Below are 25,390 nucleotides of genomic sequence, written 5' to 3' on the forward strand. Positions count from 1 at the left end.
ACTGTTTTTAAATTTACATGTTTTTATTGTCTTCTAAGTGCTATTTCCCATCTAAGCATGTTTTGATTTGTTTTTTTTTGTTTGTTTTTTTAGATGAAAGCATCAATCCTTTCTGGCCTGCGCTCCACTGTTTCATGGTGATCCTGGATAAGCTTGGGTCTAAAGTATGGGGACAGGTCATTGATCCAATCCAGGCATTTCAAACTATTGTCAACCATGCGAGCTATCAGAAAGCAAGAGAGACTATTCGCCAAAGTTGCATCAGGTTGGTCCTTTATCCTTTTATTATTATTTTTAAAATACAGCAGTTTGCACATTCTCTTTTCACAGAGGTAAATAATTCAGGTAAAATCCCAGTTAGCTGGAAGTATACAATTGTGGTCCCAATTTACAAGAAAGGACAACCTATAGATCTTGGCAACTATAGGCTAATTAGTTTGCTTTCCATAATGGGGAAATTATATGCCCATTTCATTTGCTTTAAATTAGCAACATTTCTTGAGGATAATAACATAACCTCTGAAGCCAAGGCTGCTTTCCGTACGAAGTATTCAACATCTGACCACTGTCTTGTGCTGTCACACCTAGCAGAGAAATATACTAGGACCACTCCAAGGCCATTTATATATGGCCTTTATGGACCTAAAATCTGCCTTTGACGCCATCCCTAGATCCAAATTATGGTCAAAGTTGTATTCAGTGATGGAGGACAAGAGACTCCTATACCTTATAAAAGCCTTATATAGTGATAGCAACATGTAGGTTGCTGGGGCAACTCTCTAACAAAATCACAATGTTAAGAGGGGTCAGATAGGATTGTATTCTGCCCCCCCCCCATTGTTTAATCTTTTTAGAAATGACTTAGAGGAAGTCTTAATGGGGCCAGAAGGACACTGTCCAAAGATGGGGGCAAGAAGCACCCCACTTCTGTTTGATTTGTATCTGAATAGAATGTGAAGTCTTTTTCAGTTGGATTTCTCACTCTCCATATGTCTGACAGGTCAAAAAAAACCTTTGGTAATCTGCCAGCATTCATTACTTTCTGTGTCTGTGTTTTATCCATAAGCGTTGATGCAACTCCATTCAGGTCCCCCATCAAAATCAATTTATAATCCAAATAGTCCAGAAGTCTTGTTTCCAAGTTCTTAAAAAATTCTGCTTTGCCATCATTTGGTGCATAAATTCCCAACAGCAAATATTTTTCGCCTTGTGCATTGATTTCTACTGCAATATATCTTCCCTCCTCTTTGAACATCATTTTGGGATTCCATTTTTCTTTCATGTAAACGACCACTCCTCTTTTCTTCACTTTGTCAGATGAAATGAATTCTTGACCAAGTCTCTTATTCTGAAGGACTTTTCTGTGTAATCTAGTAACATGAGTTTCTTGCAAACAAATTATGTCCAAATTCTGTTTTGCTAACACATGGTATACTTGGTTCCTTTTTGGTCGTGAGTTCAAACCATTAACATTCCATGAATATATTCTCAATACCATCTTAAACTATTCAGGAGATCCTGCGCCTGCCCCTGGCGTCTGCTCACTTTCCAATCCCAGACCCTTGGCATTTTTTTCCAGGAACCTTGTTTTTTCTTCGACGGTCCTAATTCTTTGTTTCCTTCCTTGAAATTTAAAGGAGAGGCCTTCTGGAAATTCCCACCTAAAAAAGATGTTCTTCCTTCTCAGAGTTCCAGCCAAGTCTGCGTAGTTATTCCTTAGGTTCAAAAAATGCTTTGGAATCTCCTTAAACAAAACAATTGGCTTATCTTTAATCTTCAAGCTTTTTTTGTAATGTAGACCCAATGTCAATCCTTAAGATTATCTTGTTCCAATTGGGGTGCGCCTCTTACTCTCAGTGGATTCTCCCGTTCCTTCATCTGTAAAAAAGCAATTGCATTGAGGGCATCCTGTTGAATCTTCTCCACGTCAGGCACTCTCACTGTTTCCAATTCCTTCAGTCTTGTTTTGTGGGCAGCAACTTCCTCCCTGACCTCTTGAATGCCTTTTTTCACATCTACAAATTCTTGTTTCAACTCCTGTACAGTCTGCTGAGTTCCTCTCACACCTGCTCTTATGTCTGTTAACATTTGCATCACCGACTCTTCAAAAGTTGGTGCTTTAGAAGGTCTTCTATCTTTACTTTTACTTTTCTCAGACTTATCTACCCCATTAGCCATAGCTATTCCATAGCTATTCCAAAGTTTCAAGGTCAGCTCACCCAGTCAGAGTCCACCAGGTTTTTAGTGCGCAGGCAGCAGCAGGCAGCCCAACAGCTTCCCTCTTTCAAAGTCTTATTCTCTTTCCTTATTTTATTTTATTTTATTGGAACCACAAAATTAGTTCAAACAGTTCAAGGAGGGTAAAAGAAACTCTGTGTGCTATTTTAACAATCTCAGATAGCAGCAGTTACTTTGTAATCCCCAAAGAGGAAAACGAAAGTTGAATGTATCTGCTCCCTTTGTGACATAATAATGGAGTCTAGCCTTCCCCTGCCGGGAGAACCGCTTCTAAAAAGAAAGAGTCTAATCCACTGTCAAGTCTATCTCAAGCAGGGTCTCAAATCAATCAAATTCTCCCCCCTTCCCCCTGCAGAAAGAGGGGTTTGACATATTTCCTTGGAAGTTTTGACAGGTCTTTTAAAGTTACGGCTTTGGTCAGCGGTAACTGCTTTCACTTTTACTTCAGCGGAAAGGGATTGACCTCCGTAATTTAAATCCCTTTCGTTCCAATTAACTGTCCAAATTAAAATCTTTTTTACTCACAATTGTCCAATCCTTGATAATTTGGTCGGAGAAATTGGTCGCTCACAATTGCCGGACTTGGAGCTTCGCGCTATGAAGAAAGTGAGTAAATTCCACAGTACCCGCGTCTCCAACCCCGCTCGCTCTCGGGGCTCTTATTAGAGCTTACCGGGGAGCAGAGGAGTCACTAAGGGTACCTGCCAGAACACCAGGTCCTCAGAAAGCCCGATCTGAGGTTTTTTGGGGGCTCCGCGACACTCTCGCGGTCGCCCCAATCTTCAAAACGCTGGGGCTCTTTCTTCCGAAAGAGCTCCCGTCCACCATTAATCGCGCGGCCAACCAGAAGCCTTTTCTTTTTTTTCCTTATTATTTACTGAAATTTTATTGATGTTAGCTGCCCTGAGCCCGGCTCTGGCCGGGGAGGGCAGGGTATAAATAAAATTTATTACTATTATTATATCATTTGCTATCTGTACTCCTAGCTCTTTACTCCATTTTTGACTTTCATATTCTAAATCGTATTTCTTCCTGTTAAGTAAAGTTTTATATAGGGCAAGTGTAGGATTTTTTGTTTTAGTTGCAGAGATTAAATCTTGTAACAGCATGGGTGTTTCCGATGCTGCTATAGCATCAGGGCCAAACTGCTTTTCCAACATATGTTTCAATTGGATATATTGCCAGTGTATTTCACTGGTTAATCCATACTTTACCTGCAAAGTCTTATATTCCACAAATTTGTAGTTCTCATCAATTAATTGATTCAGTGTCAAAATACCTTTTTCATCCAGTTTTGCCAAATTATTACAGTGGTACCTTGGGTTAGGAACTTAATTTGTTCTGGAGGTCCGTTCTTAACCTGAAACTGTTCTTAACCTGTGGTACCACTTTAGCTAATGGGGCGTCCCACTGCCGCCACACAATTTCTGTTCTCATCCTGAAGCAAAGTTCTTAACCTGAAGTACTATTTCTGGGTCAGCGGAGTCTGTAACCTGAAGCGTCTGTAACCCGAGGTACCACTGTACTTGATTTCCAATTTTTAGTTTTGGGTTGGCCCATATTGTTAATTTCTCATGCTGGTAAGGGTCATCCTTAGTATTTTTATATACGTTCATCCAAATTTTTATGGGTGCTTTAATAGTCTCCAGATTAATGGGATATTTCTTATAGTTGTAGCTGAGATTGGTCCACCCCACAAGAGATTCAATGAAACTATATTTGAGAGTAGCCCAACTGGGATTCCTGCTTGCTCTCCAGCAATTTGTCTTGCTCAGCAGGTAGGCCTGGTGATATAATTCCAGATTTGGGAGTCCAAAACCACCTTCCTTAGTTGGAAGTTGCATTTTATGTAATGATATTTTTGGCGGCTTTGTACCCCACAGGCACAATCTCAATATTTGATTTATTTTTTGAAAATATAAGTTGGGAATATATATTGGTAATCCTCTAAGAATGTATAAAAGCTTTGGAACAATAGTCATTTTGAGGACATTAACCTTTCCTCAAAGGGAAAGGTTTGGAGGTCCCCACCTTTCAATATCAAAATAAATTTATTTTATAATTTGATTCAAATGTAATTTTACAATTTGGTTAACATCTGATGAAATCATTATGCCCAAATATTTAATAAAGTCTTTGCACATCCAAAATTGATGGTTTTTATACAATGTAGCCTATTTGTATACAATGCCCTATTGGCAAAATCTCTGATTTTGTCCAATTTATGGAATAGCCCAATATTCAGCCAAAGGTTTTTATTTTCTCCATAATTATTGGAATTGTATCTTCTGGTTTTGTAATAAATAGAAGGTTGTCATCTGCAAATAATACAATTTTGTAATTTTCTTTGTTGTGTTTTACCTCCTTGATACGCTCATCTTGAATTATGACTCTTGTTAGTGGTTCCAGGCATAGATTAAATAGTAACGGAGACAGAGGGCATCCTTGTCTTGTTCCTTGTTTTAGATTAATCACATTAGATATTCTACCATTTGTAACAGTCCGAGATGTTGGATTTTTCTAAATCATTTTAATCCAGTTACTGTATTCTGTAGGGAAGGCAAATTTACATAACACGATCCCTATGAATTCTTTATAGATTCTATCGAAAGCCTTTTCTGCATCTAGTGACATTATCATAAACTCCTCTTGCTCTTTAAATTTATCAAATCTATTGTTAATCTTACATTATCTGTGGCTTGTCTTGTTTTTATAAAACCTGTTTGATTATTAAGTACCAAGTCTTGGATGACTTTTTGTAATTTTTCAGCCAGTATTGCATTCAGAATCTTTGCATCGACATTCATTAATGAAATTGGTCTGTAATTTGCACATTCAGTGGGGTCTTTGTTAGGTTTTGGTATAATTATTATTAAAGCTTCATTAAATGTTGCAGCATAGACACCTTTATACCTCATAAACTCATATTGTTTCCTCATAAACTTCTAGAAGTCTGGGGACTAATAAATTTTTGAATATTTTATACTATTCTATAGGGAAACCATCTGGTCCAGGTGATTTTCCATTACCCATTGTTTCTATTTCATTCTCAATATCAGGGGGGCTGATAGCATATCTTTGTGATATTCTTCAATGGTTGGTAGTTTAATATCCTGAAAAAAGTTTTCCACCTCATCCTCTGGTATATTTTCTGGCCCTTCATATAGCTTTTTGTAGAATTTTAAAAAATTGTTATTTATATCTGTTGATGAGGTCGCTGTGATTTTCCCCCCCTTTCTTATTAAAGGCATTATTTGGTTCATTTTCTTCTGCTTTAGATGATTAGCTAGAATTTTTGTCGGTCTTTCTCCCTGTTCCCAATATGTTTGTCTTAGACATAATAAGCTGAACTCAATTTTTTGAGCTAGTATATTATTCAGTTCTAGTGTTTGTTGTTGTATTCTTTCATATGTAACCCTAGACGGGTGTCAGGGAACTGCCATCGGAAGGAAGGGAAGTGAAAGGGCTCACACAGGTTGGGAGAGACTCAGCAGCTGAAGAGGGAACCAGTAGGGGGAGAGGAGCTGAGCTGAGGGAAAGGGAGCTGGAGGGATGGCTCAGAGACACTTCCAGCGAAAACAGTGGGGAGGTTTCAGGACCTCCTGTAGGGACACCCACTCCTCGCCGGAAACTGTCACGCAGAGAGTCCAGAAGACGTGTTTCCGTTAAGGAGCTTTTATGTTGGAAGCGATTCCGAAAGCAACCACTGTCGGAATCTGCCAGCGACTGACGGAGCCATGTTTAAGGGGCTCCGTTACAGACAGAGGTTTGCAAACTTGACCAAACTCTGAGGGACTAGGATTTTACACACAAGCAGCTCATCGTCCCATCACAGCATTCCGACAGTCTTCGTGAGCAGCTTGTGCAGGAGAAGGCATCATGAGCAACCCAGCCGGAACCGGAGAAGCAGGAGCTGGAGCGGGTCCAAGCCTGGAAGAAAGGTACCGGGTGTTGGAGGTCCAGCTAGCGCTGCAGACGGCGAGGCTTGAGGAGAGGAGGGCTCAGGATGCAGACAAAAAGGGGAAAGACACCCAGCTCGTCAGAAAGGTACCAGGATTGGTGCAGAAGTTTGGGGGGGAGCCCAAAGACTATCATGGCTTTCGGACAGAGATGCAATATGCCCTCAATCTGCAGTTTGATGAATTCCCTGACGAGGAATCACGAGTGGCTTTCGTGATTGGGCATCTTGAAAAGGGGGCGAGAGACTGGGTTAGACCCCTGATGGCAGCGAATAGTGACGTCCTAAAGGACACGATGAAGTTCTTTCGCGCCATGGATCTGATGTTTTCCAGCGATATTGAACAGGGAGTGGTCCGCAGACAGTTAATGGCTTGCAAACAGGGGAGCCGATCTGTCCGTGAGTACTGGACTGAGTTCACCATGTTGATCCATAAATTGGGGTGGGATCTATCGGCGGAACCCATTCAAATGCTCTTTGAAGAAGGGCTTTCTTCGGCTGTGAAAGACGAACTTTCCCGGGCGCCCAGGGCGGAGTCTATGGACCAGCTGACCAAATCAGCGCTGACCATAGGAGCGCGCCAGGAGGCGAGAGCATTGGAGAGGCGGGAAGGGAAGGGGGAACGTTGGAAGGAGTTCCGCATTCCAGACATTCCAGAGCCAACTTTCCCGCCGGCAGAGCCGATGGAAATCGGAACAGCGCGCGCGCGCGCAGTTTCAAAGCCCAGTGAGGGGGGAAAGAAGGAGGGAAAAGGCGCCCGGAAATGCTATCTCTGCCAACAGCCAGGTCACTTTGCCAGAGTCTGCCCCCAGAGGAAGGAATGGCAAGGGATGGTAGGAGCTGTGGAGGGAAGAGAGGAAGAAATACCGAAGCAAGTAAAAGCCAACGCCTGGCTGCCACCGTCGGGGCACAGCAGCCAGGCCAAAGAGCAGTGAAAGTGCCCACGCCAGAACCTCCTAAACCCGCCCTAGTGATAGAAGTGGCGCTAGAGCTGCCAAACGGACACCCTCTAAAGATAAAGGCGCTGTTGGACTCAGGCAGCTCCTGCAATTTCATGAGCAAAGAGTTTGCAGCTGAACACCAGATACAGACGATCCCTTTAAGCAACCCCCTGCAGGTGACCACGATCGATGGCAGGGAGCTGTTGGGAGGAGAAGTCAGCTTGCAGACCGTCCCAATGATAATGAAGGTGGCAAGGCACACCGAACTGATAGCGTTTAATGTGGCCACCTTGGGAGGAGCTCCCATTATATTGGGGATGAGCTGGCTAGCGTTACATGATCCGCTGGTGGGCTGGCATCAGAGAGTGGTTTCTTTTGGTTCAGCACATTGCTTAGAACACTGCAAAGAGGGAAAGGGTTTGGCAGGGGCCCAAGCCACCCTAGCAGGGACTGAAGTAACGGAGAACGTGAAGGTACCACGACAATACGCAGATCTCCGCGACGTCTTCAGCGAAAGGGAAGCTGACCAACTACCCCCGCATAGACCCTTTGACTGTCAAATCAATTTACTCCCTGGGGCACAGCTCCCTGTAGGCAAGCTGTACGCCATGTCAGACAGAGAGATGCAGGAGCTAAGAGAGTTCATTGACAAGAACCTGAAGAGAGGGTTCATCAGAGAGTCCAGGGCGGTGGGGGGCAGCCCAGTGTTTTTTGTGGATAAAAAAAACACGAACAAGCCGAGGCTTGTGTGTGACTTCAGGGCCTTAAATGCAGTGTCAGAACCAGTGGCTTTCCCTATGCCCAGGATTGACGGCATTTTGACAAGGGTCAGGAAGGGAAAGATTTTTACTAAACTGGACCTAAGGGGGGCGTACAACCTGATACGAATAAGGAAGGGGGATGAATGGAAAACCACCATGTTCACCCCTTTGGGGGCATTTGAATATTTAGTTATGCCCTTCGGCCTACAAGGAGGCTCCGCGTGCTTTCAATCGTTTATGAACCATGTCCTGGGGCCTTTGCTTTACAAGAATTGTGTGGCCTTCTTAGACGACGTGTTGGTGTATTCTGAGAATGAGGAGCAGCATGTGAGAGACGTCAGAGAAGTGTTGAGCAGGCTGCAAGCCAACCAGCTGTGGGTGAAACTGGAGAAGTGTCAGTTTCATACCAAGGAGGTGGAATTCCTGGGGTATCGCCTGTCAGACAAGGGATTGGCCATGGATCCCGGCAAGGTCCAGGCGGTGCTGGAATGGAAAACACCCAAAACAAGGAAGGATGTGCAGAGGTTCCTAGGATTTGGGAACTTCTATCGTAAGTTCATCCGAAACTTTGCCCACCTGACGGCGCCCATTACGGACTGTCTCAGCAGTAAGAAGAAGTTCGTTTGGACTGAGGAGGCGGAGCGAGCATTTGAGGAACTAAAAAGGGCCTTCGCCTCGGAACAACAACTCCTGCATGTGGATTTACAAAAACCGATGAGAGTGGAAACTGACGCATCAGACAGAGCTATTGGGGCGGTGCTTCTGCAGCCAGGGAAGGAGGAGTCAGAGTGGAGACCGTGTGCCTTTTTTTCGCGAAAGCTGAACAAATCCGAGAGGAACTACACGGTGTATGACCGAGAACTACTAGCCATTCATGAGGCGTTCCGGAGATGGAGGCACCTGCTAATTGGCGCACAACATAAGGTGCAAGTGTGCACTGACCACAAGAACCTAGAGTATTGGAGGACGGCACGAGTGCTCAACCAACGGCAAGTGAGATGGGCCCAGGAGTTCTCCAAATTTAACTTTGAGATTTGTTACGTGCCAGGCCCAGAGAACATTAGGGCGGACGCTCTCTCACGCAAACCTGAATATTTGGAGGGGGAGGGAGCACCCGAAGAGAGACATGTCATTCCAGAGGACCGCTGGGTGTGTGGGGCGGCATTGGTGGGACAAAGAGAACTGGTAGAGGAAACAGAGAATGATGAATACGCCCAGAATAAGCTCAGAGGTCTTAGGGGTGAGGGAGAGGAACCAGGGGGTTTCGAGGAAAGAAATGGAGCTTTGTATTACAAAGGGGCACTGTATATCCCTGAAGGAGACTTAAGGGGGAGGGTACTCAAGCAGTTGCACGACAGCCCCACGGCGGGGCATTTTGGACAACACAAAACCATGTGGTTGGTCACCAGGGAATTTTGGTGGCCTAAGGTGAGGGAAGATGTACGGGAGTATGTAAGAGGGTGTGAGCAATGCCAGCGAGCCAAAGGGGAGAGGCGGGCACCGGCGGGGCTATTAGAACCCTTACCAACCCCAGAACGACCTTGGGAGGCAGTGTCGATAGATTTTATGACTGATCTGCCGAAGTCCAAGGGGAAAACAGCCATCATGGTGGTGGTAGACCTACTAACAAAGATGTGCCACTTTGTAGCCTGCTCGCATGCAGTCACGGCGGAAGAGACAGCGAAGTTATTTGTAGAACACATTTTTAGGTTGCACGGGGTGCCATTGAGGGTGGTCTCAGACCGAGGAAAACAATTTACTTCCAGGTTCTGGAGGAAGCTCATGAGCTTACTGCAGGTGGAGGTCAACTTTTCGACTGCCCGGCACCCTGAAACCAACGGGCAGGCGGAAAGAGCAAACGGGGTCCTCCAGCAATACCTGAGGTGTTATGTCAATGACAGAGAGAATGACTGGGTAGAAAAGTTGGCGCTGGCGGAATTTGCCTACAACAATGCCGAGAATGTGTCCACAGGGATGAGCCCCTTCTTGGCTAATTATGGGTGTCATCCCAGGGCTTTCCCAGGGGGAGAAGGGGAGAGATGGGGTGTCCCGGCAGCCGAGCATTTTGTAGAAGAAATGGAAGCAATCCATCGTCAGCTCCAACTCAACTTAGAAAGGGCGAAGGAAGAATACAAGAGGCAGGCAGACAAGAACCGAAGGGAAGGTGAAACCATAAGGGTGGGAGATAGGGTGTGGCTGTCAACCCAAGGGTTGCCGTTCAAAGGAGGTTGTAAGAAATTAAGACCCAGGAGATTGGGTCCCTTTGAGGTCATTCAACAGGTCAACCCAGTGGCTTTCAGGCTCCGGTTACCCAACCACATGAAACTGCACCCAGTATTTCACAGGTCGTTACTGTCACCGTATGAGGGGGGACGAGAAGGGATGGCCACTCGGGGACCGGTCATAGAAGAAAGGGAATGCAGCAGCCATGTGGCAGAAATCCTCGACGCCAGGTGGAAGGGGGATCAGGTGGAGTATTTGGTAGCGTGGGAAGGAGAACCGGAGTCAGAAAACACTTGGGTAATGGCAGAAGATATCAATGACGAGGTATTGATAGAAACGTTCCATCAAAGGTTCCCAAGGAAACCTCAGCCTGTGGAGAGGTTCCGGAGGGAATACTTTGGGACCACCGATGAGGAGGAGGAGTTGGAAGGATTCTCGGAATCGGAAGGGGAAGGGGAGATGGACTCTGAGGAGGAGGAGTACTTCGAGACCAGGAACCGCAACAGGTGGAGAGAAGTGTTCGGGACATCGGAAGATGAAGGAAGTTCATTCCGGGGTTTTGCCTCCTCACCGCCCGTAGAGGAGGGGGCGAGAGGGGATGAAGGGGGCCCTGGAGGGGAGGTGGATGTCAGGGAACTGCCATCGGAAGGAAGGGAAGTGAAAGGGCTCACACAGGTTGGGAGAGACTCAGCAGCTGAAGAGGGAACCAGTAGGGGGAGAGGAGCTGAGCTGAGGGAAAGGGAGCTGGAGGGATGGCTCAGAGACACTTCCAGCGAAAACAGTGGGGAGGTTTCAGGACCTCCTGTAGGGACACCCACTCCTCGCCGGAAACTGTCACGCAGAGAGTCCAGAAGACGTGTTTCCGTTAAGGAGCTTTTATGTTGGAAGCGATTCCGAAAGCAACCACTGTCGGAATCTGCCAGCGACTGACGGAGCCATGTTTAAGGGGCTCCGTTACAGACAGAGGTTTGCAAACTTGACCAAACTCTGAGGGACTAGGATTTTACACACAAGCAGCTCATCGTCCCATCACAACGGGTTATTTGCCATATTGCCCCATAATGTTTTAAAAGTTTTTTTTAGGTTATTTTCTTTTAATTTTTGCATCTTGACCTTGTTGGCAGAGAAAGATATTTTCTTCCCTCTGATATAAGCTTTGTAGCCTTCCCATTCCTTCAGTCTTGGCGTTAATGATTTGGAGTTATTTTTAAAATATATTTGCGTATCTTGCGTTATATATTGAATGAAGTTTTTATCATTTAGTAATGATATATTAAGATACCATCTCCTCATACCTTCCTGGGTATTGGATAGATTACATTCCAATATTACTGCTGAGTGATCAGCTATAATGGGAATATCAATGTCACATCGGCTAGTAAAGGAGTGTAGTGATGCTGATGTTAAAAAAAAAATCAATTCTGTGCTGGGTATTGTGAATTCCTGCAAAATATGTATAGGATTTTTCCTTAGGATGGTGTAGTCTCCATGAATCCACTAAATTCCAGTATATCATATAATAATTAATTCTCTCTCTCTAACCTTCGTCTTTTTTTTCCTAGCTGTAGAAGTGGCGTCCATCTGCGGGTCTAAAATTTCATTAAAGTCTCCACCAATTATCAGATACTGATGTGATAAAGAGCTTAATTTCTTAAAACAGTTGTGAATAAACTTAATGGTCATCAGTATTAGGGGCATAGACATCGACTATTGCTATTTCTATCCCTTCTGTTTTAATTACAGTTATTAAACACTGACCATCTTCCTCTCTTATTATATCTTGCGTTTCATAAGACCAGCTGTAATGAGTATGGGTTGCTCGTGCGTAAGTTGCCGCCTCTCCTGGCTATGTTGCCTTGTTAAACCTTTCTGTCTGGACAGCCCTTCACTTCGTGGCTGCCTCAGTCGCTAGCAGAATCCGTCAGTGGGCGTTTCTTAAACCTTTTCCAACATAAAAGTTGTTTGACGCCAAGTCTCCTCCTACTCTCCCTGCGCGGAAGTCTTCTGCGCAGGGAGGGCGTGGGTAGCGGAGGACCCGTGCTCTCCCTGCTGGTGTCCAGTGAAGAGTCCTGGAGCCCTCTCGCCGATTCCCCCATCTGCCCCCCTTTATCCCTGGTGTTGCGCTGATTTGCTTCCCCATCTGCGGAGCTGCCTCTCTCCCTGCTGGGCCCTTCTCCAGCATCATTTGAGAGCCTTCCCTCCGCCTCTAGCTCCGATGTCAGTTCCCTGACACCAGCCTTTCCTAAATAGAATCGTGACTCCCTTTGCATTTTCATCTAGATTTGTTGAAAAAACTTCTTTTACCCATTGACTTTTCAAAGTTTGTGCCCCTTGTTCTGTCAAATGTGTTTCTTGTAATAGTCCTATATCAGCCTTTAATGACTGAAAATAGTTAAGTGTTAGGATCTGTTTTTTCCTTTCCTTTAATCCCTTGGCATCCATACCTATAATTCTCATATTATAAATTGCAGCTTTTATCTATAGGGTCTCTCATCCTCTATTTTTATCTTTGTCAAAGTTTTGGGAAGGCTTAGTATGAACCAAATATATTGCAAATTATTATCACTCTAATTAGAGACATCTATTAACCGTGCTTGTATTTAACATATGGATTGTGAAACAAAGTTAATTCACCTTCTTACATATCTAAATATATAGAGAGCAGATACTACCCGATCAATTTAATACACCCTGTAATTAAATTTTAAGTATTTCCAATCAAATAATTAGTATTTGAAAATATTCAAAGAGGGATAGAGAGAGAAAAGAGAGGAAACTAGGAAATAGCTCTAGCTACAAATAGGAAGAGTTCTGAAAAGGTAGGCACAAATATATACAAATGACCAACAATTTATAATAATAGTAACAGTACTAACGATAAAAAAGGAAAAAGAAAACTACTTAGTGTGAAATATTGCTCAGGGTAAAGGTCCTGCAGGCTTCCGTGGTTCATATCTGCTTTCCCCGGACCTCTGAGCACAGCAGAGTAAACACGGCGTATTTAGCCTTTTAGCCTTCTGCCCTCTGTGCTTGCCTTTAGTGTGCATAAATCAAAAGTCCAGTCAGCTTCTCTAATCTAGAAGCGTTTATTTACAGCAGTATAAATCATCATCCAGTGTCTGGTAAAAAGTACATCTCTGTTCCGTACAAAAAGGAATCCAGAATAACAGAACAAAGAAACAGATCCCGGATGTGTGACGTAGGATCTCTCCGCCCCCTCAGAAGGCAGGACATACGAACTGAGGTGTTTAACCCTGTAAGCTCAGGTTCTCCTCACACTTAGTACACTTAACAATAAAACACAAATAGATAACAAAAGAAAAAAAGAAAAAATGCATGACTTCCGCTCTGTAGAAGACGCAAACATTCACCCCTTCGAGCTCCTAATTTCACCAATATAATGGTTGGGAGCTTTTGACTTAGCACATAAGGATTTAAAGGAATTGTCGATTTGCTTCATTTCCCCCTTTTGATTATCAACTTACCGTATTTTTCGCTCTATAGGACGCACATTTTCCCCTCCAAAGATGAAGGGGAAATGTGTGTGCGTCCTATGGAGCGAATGCAGGCTCCTTGGCTCTGCGGCGACGCACCTGACCTGGAAGCCGGAGGAGGAACAGAAGGGTTTCCTTCTGTTCCTTCTCCAGCTTCGCTGAAGGGGCGCTGTGCCTTCTCCCTCTCTGCGCAGCGCCCCTTGAGCGACGCGGCTGTCATGCGAAGCCGGAGGAGGAAGAGAAGGGACAGGACGCGCCTGTCGTGGCTTCTGTCTTAGCCCTGCACAGCCTCTTCGGGCAGGGGAAGCCTTCATCCCGCTGCCCTGAAGAGGCTTGGCGCGGTTATCCCAGAAGCCAGAACAGCCACACGGTATCCCAGAAGCCAGATTCCTCTTGCTGTTCTGGCTTCTGGGATTCAGAATAATTTTTTCTTGTTTTCCTCCTCCCAAAACTAGGTGCGACCTATGATCCGGTGCACCCTATGGAGCGAAAAATACGGTATATACATAAGTAAACAACATATAATTACATGGTTTGAGACTTATTGAATGACAAATCAATATTTCCACGGCATTTCGACTTTAATAGTGGTATAAAACCAGTTGACTATTAACCTGAGGGTATATAGAATTCCACCATTATTAAATTACTAATATATCTAGAGTTTCATGGCTCTATGCCAAAGATACTTTGTTCAGATGGTGAGTCAACATGAGCTGGAGGTTCTTCAAGCAGAAAGGTCAGGTCAAAGAAGAGCTTCAAAATGGAGGGCATTACCCCACACCATTTTCAATTAGGGTAGGAGAAAAAGGAAAAGCCCCCCCTACCCTTCACCATGGCTCTTTATCCACAATTTATTGCTTGGAGGTAGGATATCGCATTATCATGGTTTTGAAAACGGCGCAGTTCATCATCTATCTTTAAGCAGAAAGTAGCTGGGAATATTGTAAAGTGTTGTATTTTTAATTCCCTTGCTAGTTTGTGAGCAGGAGCAAATAATCGTCTCTTTTCTGCCACCATTGGAACATAGTCCGGAAAAATAGAAATTATATTTCCCCTCCATTCAAGGGGTTTAGCATTCGACTTTTCCCGGAAAGTTTTAAGGATATAATCTCGCACCCTTGTGCACGCAAATTGAATTATTGTTATATATGTTTCCCCTCTTGCTTTCTTGGTTTTCAGTGGAAAACTTTTAACACCATTTATCTCCACCTTTAAATCCAGCTGTAGCTCCAGCATTTCCGTTAAACAGCTCTCTATATATTCAATTACCTGAATTCCTTCAGGAGGAAGGTTTTTAAGACCTAAAATTTTAAGGTTTTTCCTTCGATATCAGATTCCAACTGGAGTAAGCATTTGTCCATCAGGCTTTGTGTTGCAAATGATATTTCCTCCAAGACATTAACACGCTGTTCAAGTGTGTTCATATGAGATGTTAAAACTTGTAGATCTATTCTCATTTGTGATGTATCCTGTTTAATCGCTGACATTTCTGTCTTAAGCTCCCCAATGTCTTCTTTAATAGACCGTAATAAGTGAATCATCTCATGTGACTCTGACATTATTTGGCCTTCCTGCATTTCCGTTGCTCTTTTGTCAAAGCTTTTCTTTCTTTCTGTGGCTTTTGGGGAAGTTAGAGCTGATGCGTCTCGCTTCGTTTGTTTTGAGACTGTATTATTTTTTTGACATGCTCTTCTAGCCCTCAGCAAGCCCTCCGCGTCTTTTTGACGTTTGATATTGCCCAGCTGATAAAATGCTGATAAGCTCAGATATAATTGCTCTTAAGTTCCCTCCAAAACCTTCCTCCAGTCCATAAATCCTTAAATAGGTTTTAATCACCTTTAATTTATACTTCTCCTTGCATTCACGCTGCGGAGCTTCTCAGCGTGCCTGCTCACGCCTCCTTCCCAAGACCAGAAGTCCTCAGGACCCCAGGGCATCCTGATCAAATTTGCAGATGACACCAAACAGGGAGGGGTGGCTAACACCCCAGAGGACAGGATCACACTTCAAAACGACCTTGACAGATTAGAGAACTGGGCCAAAACAAACAAGATGAATTTTAACAGGGAGAAATGTAAAGTATTGCACTTGGGCAAAAAAAATGAGAGGCACAAATACAAGATGGGGGACACCTGGCTTGAGAGCAGTACATGTGAAAAGGATCTAGGAGTCTTGGTTGACCACAAACTTGACATGAGCCAACAGTGTGACGCGGCAGCTAAAAAAGCCAATGCAATTCTGGGCTGCATCAATAGGAGTATAGCATCTAGATCAAGGGAAGTAATAGTGCCACTGTATTCTGCTCTGGTCAGACCTCACCTGGAGTACTGTGTCCAGTTCTGGGCACCACAGTTCAAGAAGGACACTGACAAACTGGAACGTGTCCAGAGGAGGGCAACCAAAATGGTCAAAGGCCTGGAAACGATGCCTTATGAGGAACGGCTAAGGGAGCTGGGCATGTTTAGCCTGGAGAAGAGGAGGTTAAGGGGTGATATGATAGCCATGTTCAAATATATAAAAGGATGTCACATAGAGGAGGGAGAAAGGTTGTTTTCTGCTGCTCCAGAGAAGCGGACACGGAGCAATGGATCCAAACTACAAGAAAGAAGATTCCACCTAAACATTAGGAAGAACTTCCTGACAGTAAGAGCTGTTCGACAGTGGAATTTGCTGCCAAGGAGTGTGGTGGAGTCTCCTTCTTTGGAGGTCTTTAAGCAGAGGCTTGACAACCATATGTCAGGAGTGCTCTGATGGTGTTTCCTGCTTGGCAGGGGGTTGGACTCGATGGCCCTTGTGGTCTCTTCCAACTCTATGATTCTATGATTCTATGATAAAGATGAAAGAAGAAACAAGACAGCGCTTGTTAATATGACGCAGAACGGAAAAATGAGAATTCCCCCCTTTTTGAGAGAAGCGGGAGATATTTGCTGGCTGACTTTGTAATGACTGGAGATAACAATTTGGGACTACATATAGTGCAGCTGTTTGCAGAAGTTTTTCATTATGAGCGAGAGAGAAGGCTGATGGATGTCTAGCAGCCCCCCTTCTAGGGCCCAGAGGGGGGGATTGTGTGGTCTCTGAGAGGCTGATCAATCGCCAAATGACTTATATCTGTGGAATACAGCTCATTTACATTGCATTATTGCAAACAGTATGCTTAACAATTTACAGTAATAACATAACAATGTGGAAACTACTATGTTATTAAATCTCAAACGAAAAGCTTGGACAACAGCCCGGATTGGAAGATTGGAACGGAGTCAGGGAAAGCTGTGCTAGCAAATAGACACTTGAAAAAATATATGTTGTTGTTGTTTAGTCGTTTAGTCGTGTCCGACTCTTCGTGACCCCATGGACCAGAGCACGCCAGGCACTCCTGTCTTCCACTGCCTCCCGCAGTTTTGTCAAACTCATGTTAGCAGCTTCGAGAACACTGTCCAACCATCTCGTCCTCTGTCGTCCCCTTCTTCTTGTGCCCTCAATCTTTCGCAACATAAGGGTCTTTTCCAGGGAGTCTTCTCTTCTCATGAGGTGGCCAAAGTATTGGAGCCTCAGCTTCACGATCTGTCCTTCCAGTGAGCACTCAGGGCTAATTTCCTTAAGAATTGATGTGTTTGATCTTCTTGCAGTCCATGGGACTCTCAAGAGTCTCCTCCAGCACCGTAATTCAAAAGCATCAATTCTGTGGTGATCAGCCTTCTTTATGGTCCAGCTCTCACTTCCATACATCACAACTGGGAAAACCATAGCTTTAATTATACGGACCTTTGTTGGCAAGGTGATGTCTCTGCTTTTTAAGATGCTGTCTAGGTTTGCCATCGCCTTTCTCCCAAGGAGCAGGCGTCTTTTAATTCCGTGACTGCTGTCACCATCTGCAGTGATCATGGAGCCCAAGAAAGTAAAATCTCTCACTGCCTCCATTTCTTTCCCTTCTATTTGCCAGGAGGTGATGGGACCAGTGGCCATGATCTTCGTTTTTTTGATGTTGAGTTTCAAACCATGTTTTGCGCTCTCCTCTTTCACCCTCATTAAAAGGTTCTTTAATTCCTCCTCACTTTCTGCCATCAAGGTTGTGTCATCTGCATATCTGAGGTTGTTGATATTTCTTCCGGCAATCTCATCCAGCCCAGCCTTTCGCATGATGAATTCTGCATATAAGTTAAATAAGCAGGGAGACAATATACAGCCTTGCCGTACTCCTTTCCCAATTTTGAACCAATCAGTTGTTCCATATCCAGTTCTAACTGTAGCTTCTTGTCCCACATAGAGATTTCTCAGGAGACAGATGAGGTGATAAGGCACTCCCATTTCTTTAAGAACTTGCCATAGTTTGCTGTGGTCAACACAGTCAAAGGCTTTTGCATAGTCAATGAAGCAGAAGTATATGCCTTTCTGGAACTCTCTAGCTTTCTCCATAATCCAGCGCATGTTTGCAATTTGGTCTCTGGTTCCTCTGCCCCTTCGAAATCCAGCTTGCACTTCTGGGAGTTCTCGGTCCACATACTGCTTAAGCCTGCCTTGTAGAATTTTAAGCATAACCTTGCTAGCGTGTTGTAGTGTGTATGAGTTACTCGTGCGTAAACTGGTGCCTCTCTAGGCTAATTTGCCTTGTTAAACCTTTCTGACTGCACAGCCCTTTCTCATCGTGGCTGCCTCAGTCGCTGGCAGAATCCGTCAGTGGGCGTTTCTTGAACCTCTTCCAACATAAAAGTTGTTTGACACCCAGTCTCCTCCTCCTCTCACTGCGCGGGAGTCTTCTGCGCAGGGAGGGCGTGGGTAGCGGAGGACCTGTGCCCTCCTCACTGAGTTCCAGTGAAGAGTCCTGGAGCCCTCTCTCCGATTCCCCCATCTGCCCCCCTTTATCCCTGGTGTTGCGCTGATTTGCTTCCCCCTCTACTGAGCTGTTTCTCCCCCGGCTGCTGGGTCCTTCTCCAGCATCATCTAGGAGCCTCCCCTTCGCCTCTCGCTCCGATGTCAGTTCCCTGACATCCACCTCCCCCCCCAGAACCCCCTCCACCCCTGGACCGACCTGTGCGATCAACTTCTCCCATTTCGTCGGCCGACGAGGCGGGGAACCCCCGGAAGGAACTGTCACCATCTTCTGTGGATTTGAAACCTGCTTCCCACCCGCTCTTACACCTGCCAACGGGGTGGTCCTCCCAGTCTGATTCTTCTTCCTCCGAAACCTCTCCTCCCTCCTCCTCGGAGACAGAAAATCCCTCAAAAACCTCTTCATCGTCTGTGGTTCCAAATTGCTCCTCCCAGAATCTCTCCAGGGGTTTGGGTTTGTCCGGGAACCGGCGGTGGAATACCTCCACCAGATACCTGTCATCGAAGGCTTCCGTGGGAACCCACGTGTTTTCGGACCCGGGTTCCCCCTCCCAAGCTACCAAATACTCCACCTGGCGCCCTCGCCACCTTGAGTCCAGTATTTCCGTGGCCCTGTGATGGTGTTCCCTTTCTTCTACCTGCGGGTGTGTGGTGACTTCTCCCTCTTGCCCCTGGAATTCCCGCCCCTCCCTATGCGGTGAGAGCAGGGACCTGTGGAAAACCGGGTGTATTTTCATGCTATCAGGCAACTTGCGCTTAAATGCCACGGGATTAACTTGCTGTGTTACCTCAAAAGGTCCCAGCCGTCTAGGCTGCAACTTCTTGCACCCCCCTTTGAAAGGTAGCCCTTGGGTGGACAACCACACCCGGTCCCCCACCCGTATGGTCTCCCCTTCCCTGCGGTGCTTGTCTGCCTGCCTCTTGTAAGTTTCCTTGGCCCGCTCCAAGTTCATCTTAAGTTGCTGGTGCAGGGCCTCCATTTCTTCCACAAACTGCTCTGCCGCGGGTACACTCCAGTTTTCCTCCCCACTCCCCGGGAAGGCCCTGGGATGACACCCATGGTTGGCCATGAATGGGCTCATTCCCGTGGACACGTGTTCCGCGTTATTGTACGCGAATTCAGCCAGCGCTAGTTTCTCCACCCAATCGTTCTGCCTCTCGCTGACGTAGCAGCGTAGGTATTGCTGGAGTATACTGTTCGCTCTTTCTGCTTGCCCGTTGGTCTCCGGGTGTCTCGCCGTCGAGAAACCCACCTCCACCTGCAGCAAGCTCATGAGCTTCCTCCAGAACCGGGAAGTAAATTGTTTCCCGCGGTCGGAGATAACCCTCAAGGGGGCGCCATGCAGCCTGAAGATGTGCTCTACAAACAACCGGGCTGTTTCCTCTGCCGTTACAGCATGTGAGCAAGCTATAAAATGGCACATTTTTGTCAGTAGGTCGACCACTACCATGACCGCTGTCTTTCCCCGGGACTTGGGCAAATCTGTCATAAAATCAATGGACACCACCTCCCAGGGTTTTCCCGGCGTGGGTAAGGGTTCCAGTAATCCTGCGGGGGCAGCCCGCCCCCCCTTTGCCCTTTGGCAGCGGTCGCACCCCCGTACATATTCCCGTACATCTCACTGCCTCCATTTCTTCCCCTTCTATTTGCCAGGTGGTGATGGGCCCAGTGGCCCAGGGAGACAATATACAGCCTTGTCGTACTCCTTTCCCAATTTTGAACCAATCAGTTGTTCCATATCCAGTTCTAACTGTAGCTTCTTGTCCCACATAGAGATTTCTCAGCAGACAGATGAGGTGATCAGGCACTCCCATTTCTTTAAGAACTTGCCATAGTTTGCTGTGGTCAACACAGTCAAAGGCTTTTGCATAGTCAATGAAGCAGAAGTAGATGTCTTTCTGGAACTCTCTAGCTTTCTCCATAATCCAGCGCAGGTTTGCAATTTGGTCTCTGGTTCCTCTGCCCCTTCGAAATCCAGCTTGCACTTCTGGGAGTTCTCGGTCCACATACTGCTTAAGCCTGACTTGTAGAATTTTAAGCATAACCTTGCTAGTGTGTGAAATGAGTGCAATTGTGCGGTAGTTGGAGCATTCTTTGAAACTGCCCTTCTTTGGGATTGGGATGTAGACTGATCTTCTCCAATCCTCTGGCCACTGCTGAGTTTTCCAAATTTGCTGGCATATTGAGTGTAGCACCTTAACAGCATCATCGTTTAAAATTTTAAATAGTTCAGCTGGAATATCATCACTTCCACTGGCCTTGTTATTAGCAGTGCTTTCCAAGGCCCATTTGACTCCACTCTCCAGGATGTCTGGCTCAAGGTCAGCAACCACACTACCTGGGGTGTACAAGACATCCAAATCTTTCTGGTATAATTCCTCTGTGTATTCTTGCCACCTCTTCTTGATGTCTTCTGCTTCTGTTAGGTCCTTTCCACTTTTGTCTTTTACAGTGGTGCCTCGCAAGACGAAATTAATCCGTTCCGCGAGTGTCTTCGTCTAGCGGTTTTTTCGTCTTGCGAAGCAACCCTATTAGCGGCTTAGCGGATTAGCGCTATTAGCGGTTTAGCGGCTATTAAAGGCTTATCGGCTTAGCGGAATAGCTGCTAAAAGGCTATTAGCGGCTTAGCGGCTTAGAAAAAGGGGGGGAAAGCGAAAAAAAACTCAAGACTCGCAAGACATTTTCGTCTTGCAAAGCAAGCCCATAGGGAAATTCGTCCTGCGAAGCAACTCAAAAACGGAAAACCCTTTCGTCTAGCGGGTTTTCCATCTTGCGAGGCATTCGTCTTGCGGGGCACCACTGTATTATGGTAATCTTTGTACGAAATGTTCCTTTCATATCTCCAATTTTCTTAAACAGATCTCTGGTTTTTCCCATTCTATTGCTTTCCTCTATTTCTTTGCATTGCTCGTTTAAGAAGGCGTTCTTGTCTCTCCTTGCTATTTTTTGGAAATCTGCATTCAATTTCCTGTATCTTTCACTATCTCCCTCGCATTTTGCTTGCCTTCTCTCCCCCGCTATTTGTAAGGCCTCGTTGGACAGCCACATTGCTTTCTTGCATTTCCTTTTCATTGGGATGGTTTTCCTTGCTGCCTCCTGTATAATGTTACGAGCCTCCATCCATAGTTCTTCAGGCACTCTGTCCACCAAATCTAAATCCTTAAACCTGTTCACTTCCACTGTGTATTTATAAGGGATTTGACTTAGATTGTATCTTACTGGCCCAGTGGTTTTTCCTACTTTCTTCAGTTTAAGCTTGAATTTTGCTATAAGAAGCTGATGATCTGAGCCACAGTCAGCTCCAGGTCTTGTTTTTGCTGACTGTATAGAGCGTCTCCATCTTTGGCTGCAGAGAATATAATCAAACTGGTTTCGATGCTGCCCATCTGGTGATGTCCACGTGTAGAGTCGTCTCTTGTGTTGTTGGAAAAGCTTGTTTGTGATGACCAGCTTGTTCTCTTGGCAGAACTCTATTAGCCTTTGCCCTGCTTCGTTTTGATCTCCAAGGCCAAACTTGCCAGTTGTTCCTTTTATCTCTTGATTCCCTACTTTAGCATTCCAATCCCCTATAATGAGAAGAACATCCTTCTTTGGTGTCACTTCTATAAGGTGTTGTAAGTCTTCATAGAATTGCTCAATTTCAGTTTCTTCAGCGCCAGTAGTTGGTGCATAAACTTGGATTACTGTGATGTTAAAAGGTCTGCCTTGGATTCGTATCGAGATCATTCTATCATTTTTGAGATTGCATCCCAGTACAGCTTTTGCCACTCTTTTGTTGACTATGAGGGCCACTCCATTTCTTTTACGGGATTCTTGCCCACAGTAGTAGATATGATGGTCATCCGAACTGAATTCGCCCATTCCCGTCCTTAACCAAACAGTAGATAAAAACACATAAAACATGTAAATCAAGCCCTTTGTTTTAGACCTGTAGGGCACATACCATCCTCTGTGTGGTGTAGTGGTTAAGAGCGGTAGTCTCGTAATCTGGGGAACTGGGTTTGAGTCTCTGCTCCTCCACATGCAGCTGCTGGGTGACCTTGGGCCAGTCACACTTCTCTGAAGTCTCTCAGCCCCACTCACCTCAGAGAGTGTTTGTTGTGGGGGAGGAAGGGAAAGGAGAATGTTAGCCGCTTTGAGACTCCTTAAAGGGAGTGAAAGGCGGGATATCAAATCCAAACTCTTCTTCTTCTTCTTCTTCTCTGACGTATGTAAGGAGCAGTAAGGAGATATTGAACTGCCTTGTGTGTCCTGGGAATTTGTGTATGATCGGCAGAATAAAACTAACACGTATGTTAGTGTAATACTGGCAGTGGAGGAAAACATGGTCAATTGTTTCTATGTGTCCAGAACTGCAGGGGCATTTTCTCTCCTCATAAGGTGTCAGAGTGAAAGCTCTTCGCTGTTTTGGTATTTCAAGATTGTTTAAATATGCTATTGGATGAGGCGTTCCCAAAGCAAAGGAAGGATTAGACTCTGATAATAAAATACACACAGAGACTTGAACCAGCAAGACTCTGGGAGGAGTGTGTCTCTCACCATTTTTTATTTATTTCAAATTTATTTATTTTTTAATTTTAATTTTTTTTTGTAAGAAGAGTTTAAGATAGTAGAGGTTAAGGTAGCAGGGGTACTGTGTTCTCTTCATGTTCATGTATGTGTTCTTGTATCACATAACGATGTCTAGCAGATATTCCTAAAGGAGAGCGTAACATCCTCTGCCTATTCTTTTCTAAAATTGAGCAACGAGGCAGGACCCATTTCAGTCTGCTGAGGCAGCACTGAGTATCAGATAAATTTGCAGGAATGTAATTATAACTTCTTTGATTACACGTGAAAAACCAGCTATCTGGTAAGCGCACATGAGCATAATTAAAAGTAATCTGTTGAACACGTGAGCAGGTCCAAGTTGGCCTTCCTGTGTCCAGACAGCGAGTTGCTTTCTCACTGCAATTCACAATCCGAGCACAAGAGGTGTCTGGTGGTGCTGCAACTCTAGGTGTGTATAACAATATTGCATCCAGAGGTAACTTTTGTGTCACTGTTTCCCAATCATGGAGATTAGTATAACCAATGATACCTTTAGAAAGCCAGCCAGAAAATCACTTTCCCATGTTTGTGGCATGTGCCATATGGAAAGGCTGTGTACAAACAGGGAGTATACAATTTCCTAAGGTAGTGTGCATATCATATGTTTCACTCAGACAAAAATGAGAGACGTTAGCCACTTTAGCTAAACGCATCCACCAGTTATAGCTATGACTAGAAGAAGTTTCAGGGGGAAGATAGATACATTGAGTACTAAGGTATCAAGAAAACAAATAATACACGTGTTAAAATCAGCATAGAGTTCATATTTAGCTGAGTAATCAAGGCTATGAAAAAAGTCTCCGATTCCACTGGAACATCATGATGCTGAAATTGTGTCCTGGCATCAGAGGTCAAGGTCTTCAGCATTCCCCATGTCACCTTCGGGCATCCCTCAGCCTTTCAAGGATAAGGACGGGTGCGATGGACTTTCGCATGGGGTTGCTGAGCCTGTAGAGGCGGAGTCGGGGTCATGATCCTTGCAAAGTCCAGAATGGGGTTCTGCAGGCCTTGGTACCAGCGCATGTCTGGGCCGATAGGGATAGATACAGTGACTTGGAATCCACATAGGACCTGAGGAAGTAAGAACAGTAGGGTATCCCTGCCCCCAGGTAATCAAAGGAATGGGTCCCTCTCACTAAGGGTTGGGGAGCTGCTGGTACGTCACTAGAGGGTGTTCCAGAGGTACCTCTTTCCTACAATGGCATTTCATAGGAGAAAATTTATTAAGAAAGGGAACAGTTAATTGATTTAAGGTAAAGTTAACAGGAGTTAAAGCGCATGAAGGACATCCACCAACAATATCCTTAGCTCGTGTCAGAGGAATGGAAAAAATGTTTTATGCAGCTGCCTAGCTCCCTGGTGAAAAAATGTATGGCTGTCAATTGCATTAGAAAATAATGGTCAGAGAGATTTCAGAGCAGAATCAGCATGTTGATTACCTTCTGAAAGTGCATCTTTGCATCCTGTATGGGAGCAAACGTGAGAGTAAACATGAGCAGCATAGAAAGGCATAGTTCTATTTGTCAAGAGATATTTCAGTGTCAAGAACAAAGAGAGTAGATTAAAATCTAGCATCGGAGAAAGAGAGGAATTAGCCAAATGTGATAAAAAGATATCCCACTTCACACAAAATCACAAAATGCAGTGGACGTGTAGGCTGGTCTCTGTCAGTTTTCTGATTAGCTGCAAAAAAAAAATGCCAGTTATTTTCAGAGTCCTTATACGTTAAAACGCTCTAAAGGTGTTGAATAGGAACCTGTTTGAATCAAAACCAGGCATGAATCTTTTAGGAGGGTTAAAATAAACTATCCCAAATATAATCAGGAAATCCAAACTGATAGGGAAGAGAAGAACTCATTAAGGATTCGTGTTCCTGTTTAGAAAAAAGCAAATAAGCAGCAATATCAAATCCAGTGTTAGGCAATTTAGAGTGTAGCCACTCTAAAATCACTATTCTGTCAGCAGTGTCTGGGGGAAAAAGGAGTCCTGTAGGTGAAAACATTGTATTTAAGGAGAATCACGTGTATGAAGTGGCTCCAAAACTCTGCAACTGCTGTAAAGTAAATTCATTAGGAATTTTAAGTTCAGGGAGGAAAGGAGAAAAAACAGTCTGCAATAGCGATGAAGAATGAGTCTCACTGTCTGAGGTGGAAATCAGACCTGTATGCTATGTCTTAATTTTATAAACCACCGTAGGGAACTGGAACTGAAAAGTAGCAAGTTCTGCTGTCAGTAGATTCAAACCAGCACTGCCCTTAGCGGCATGGCGCAGATTTGTCACAGGAGACTGTGTGTTAGAAGAGCCAGCTATTGCTTCTAATTTAGCTTCAGTAAAAGACTGACAATCAGCT

General features: G+C 44.8%; 1 protein-coding gene across 1 annotated transcript in view; it reads left to right on the forward strand.

The window, feature by feature from the left end:
- Positions 1-25,390, forward strand: part of LOC308467792 (putative helicase senataxin) — a 232,024-nt gene that overhangs the window by 67,893 nt on the left and 138,741 nt on the right. The window contains exon 7 of the mRNA XM_080989496.1: positions 94-265. Within this exon, the coding sequence (XP_080845622.1) occupies positions 94-265 (172 nt within the window). The remainder of the gene's footprint in view (positions 1-93; positions 266-25,390) is intronic.

This window comes from Podarcis pityusensis (genome assembly GCF_964106645.2).
Source record: "Podarcis pityusensis genome assembly, chromosome: W".
NCBI lineage: Eukaryota > Metazoa > Chordata > Lepidosauria > Squamata > Lacertidae > Podarcis > Podarcis pityusensis.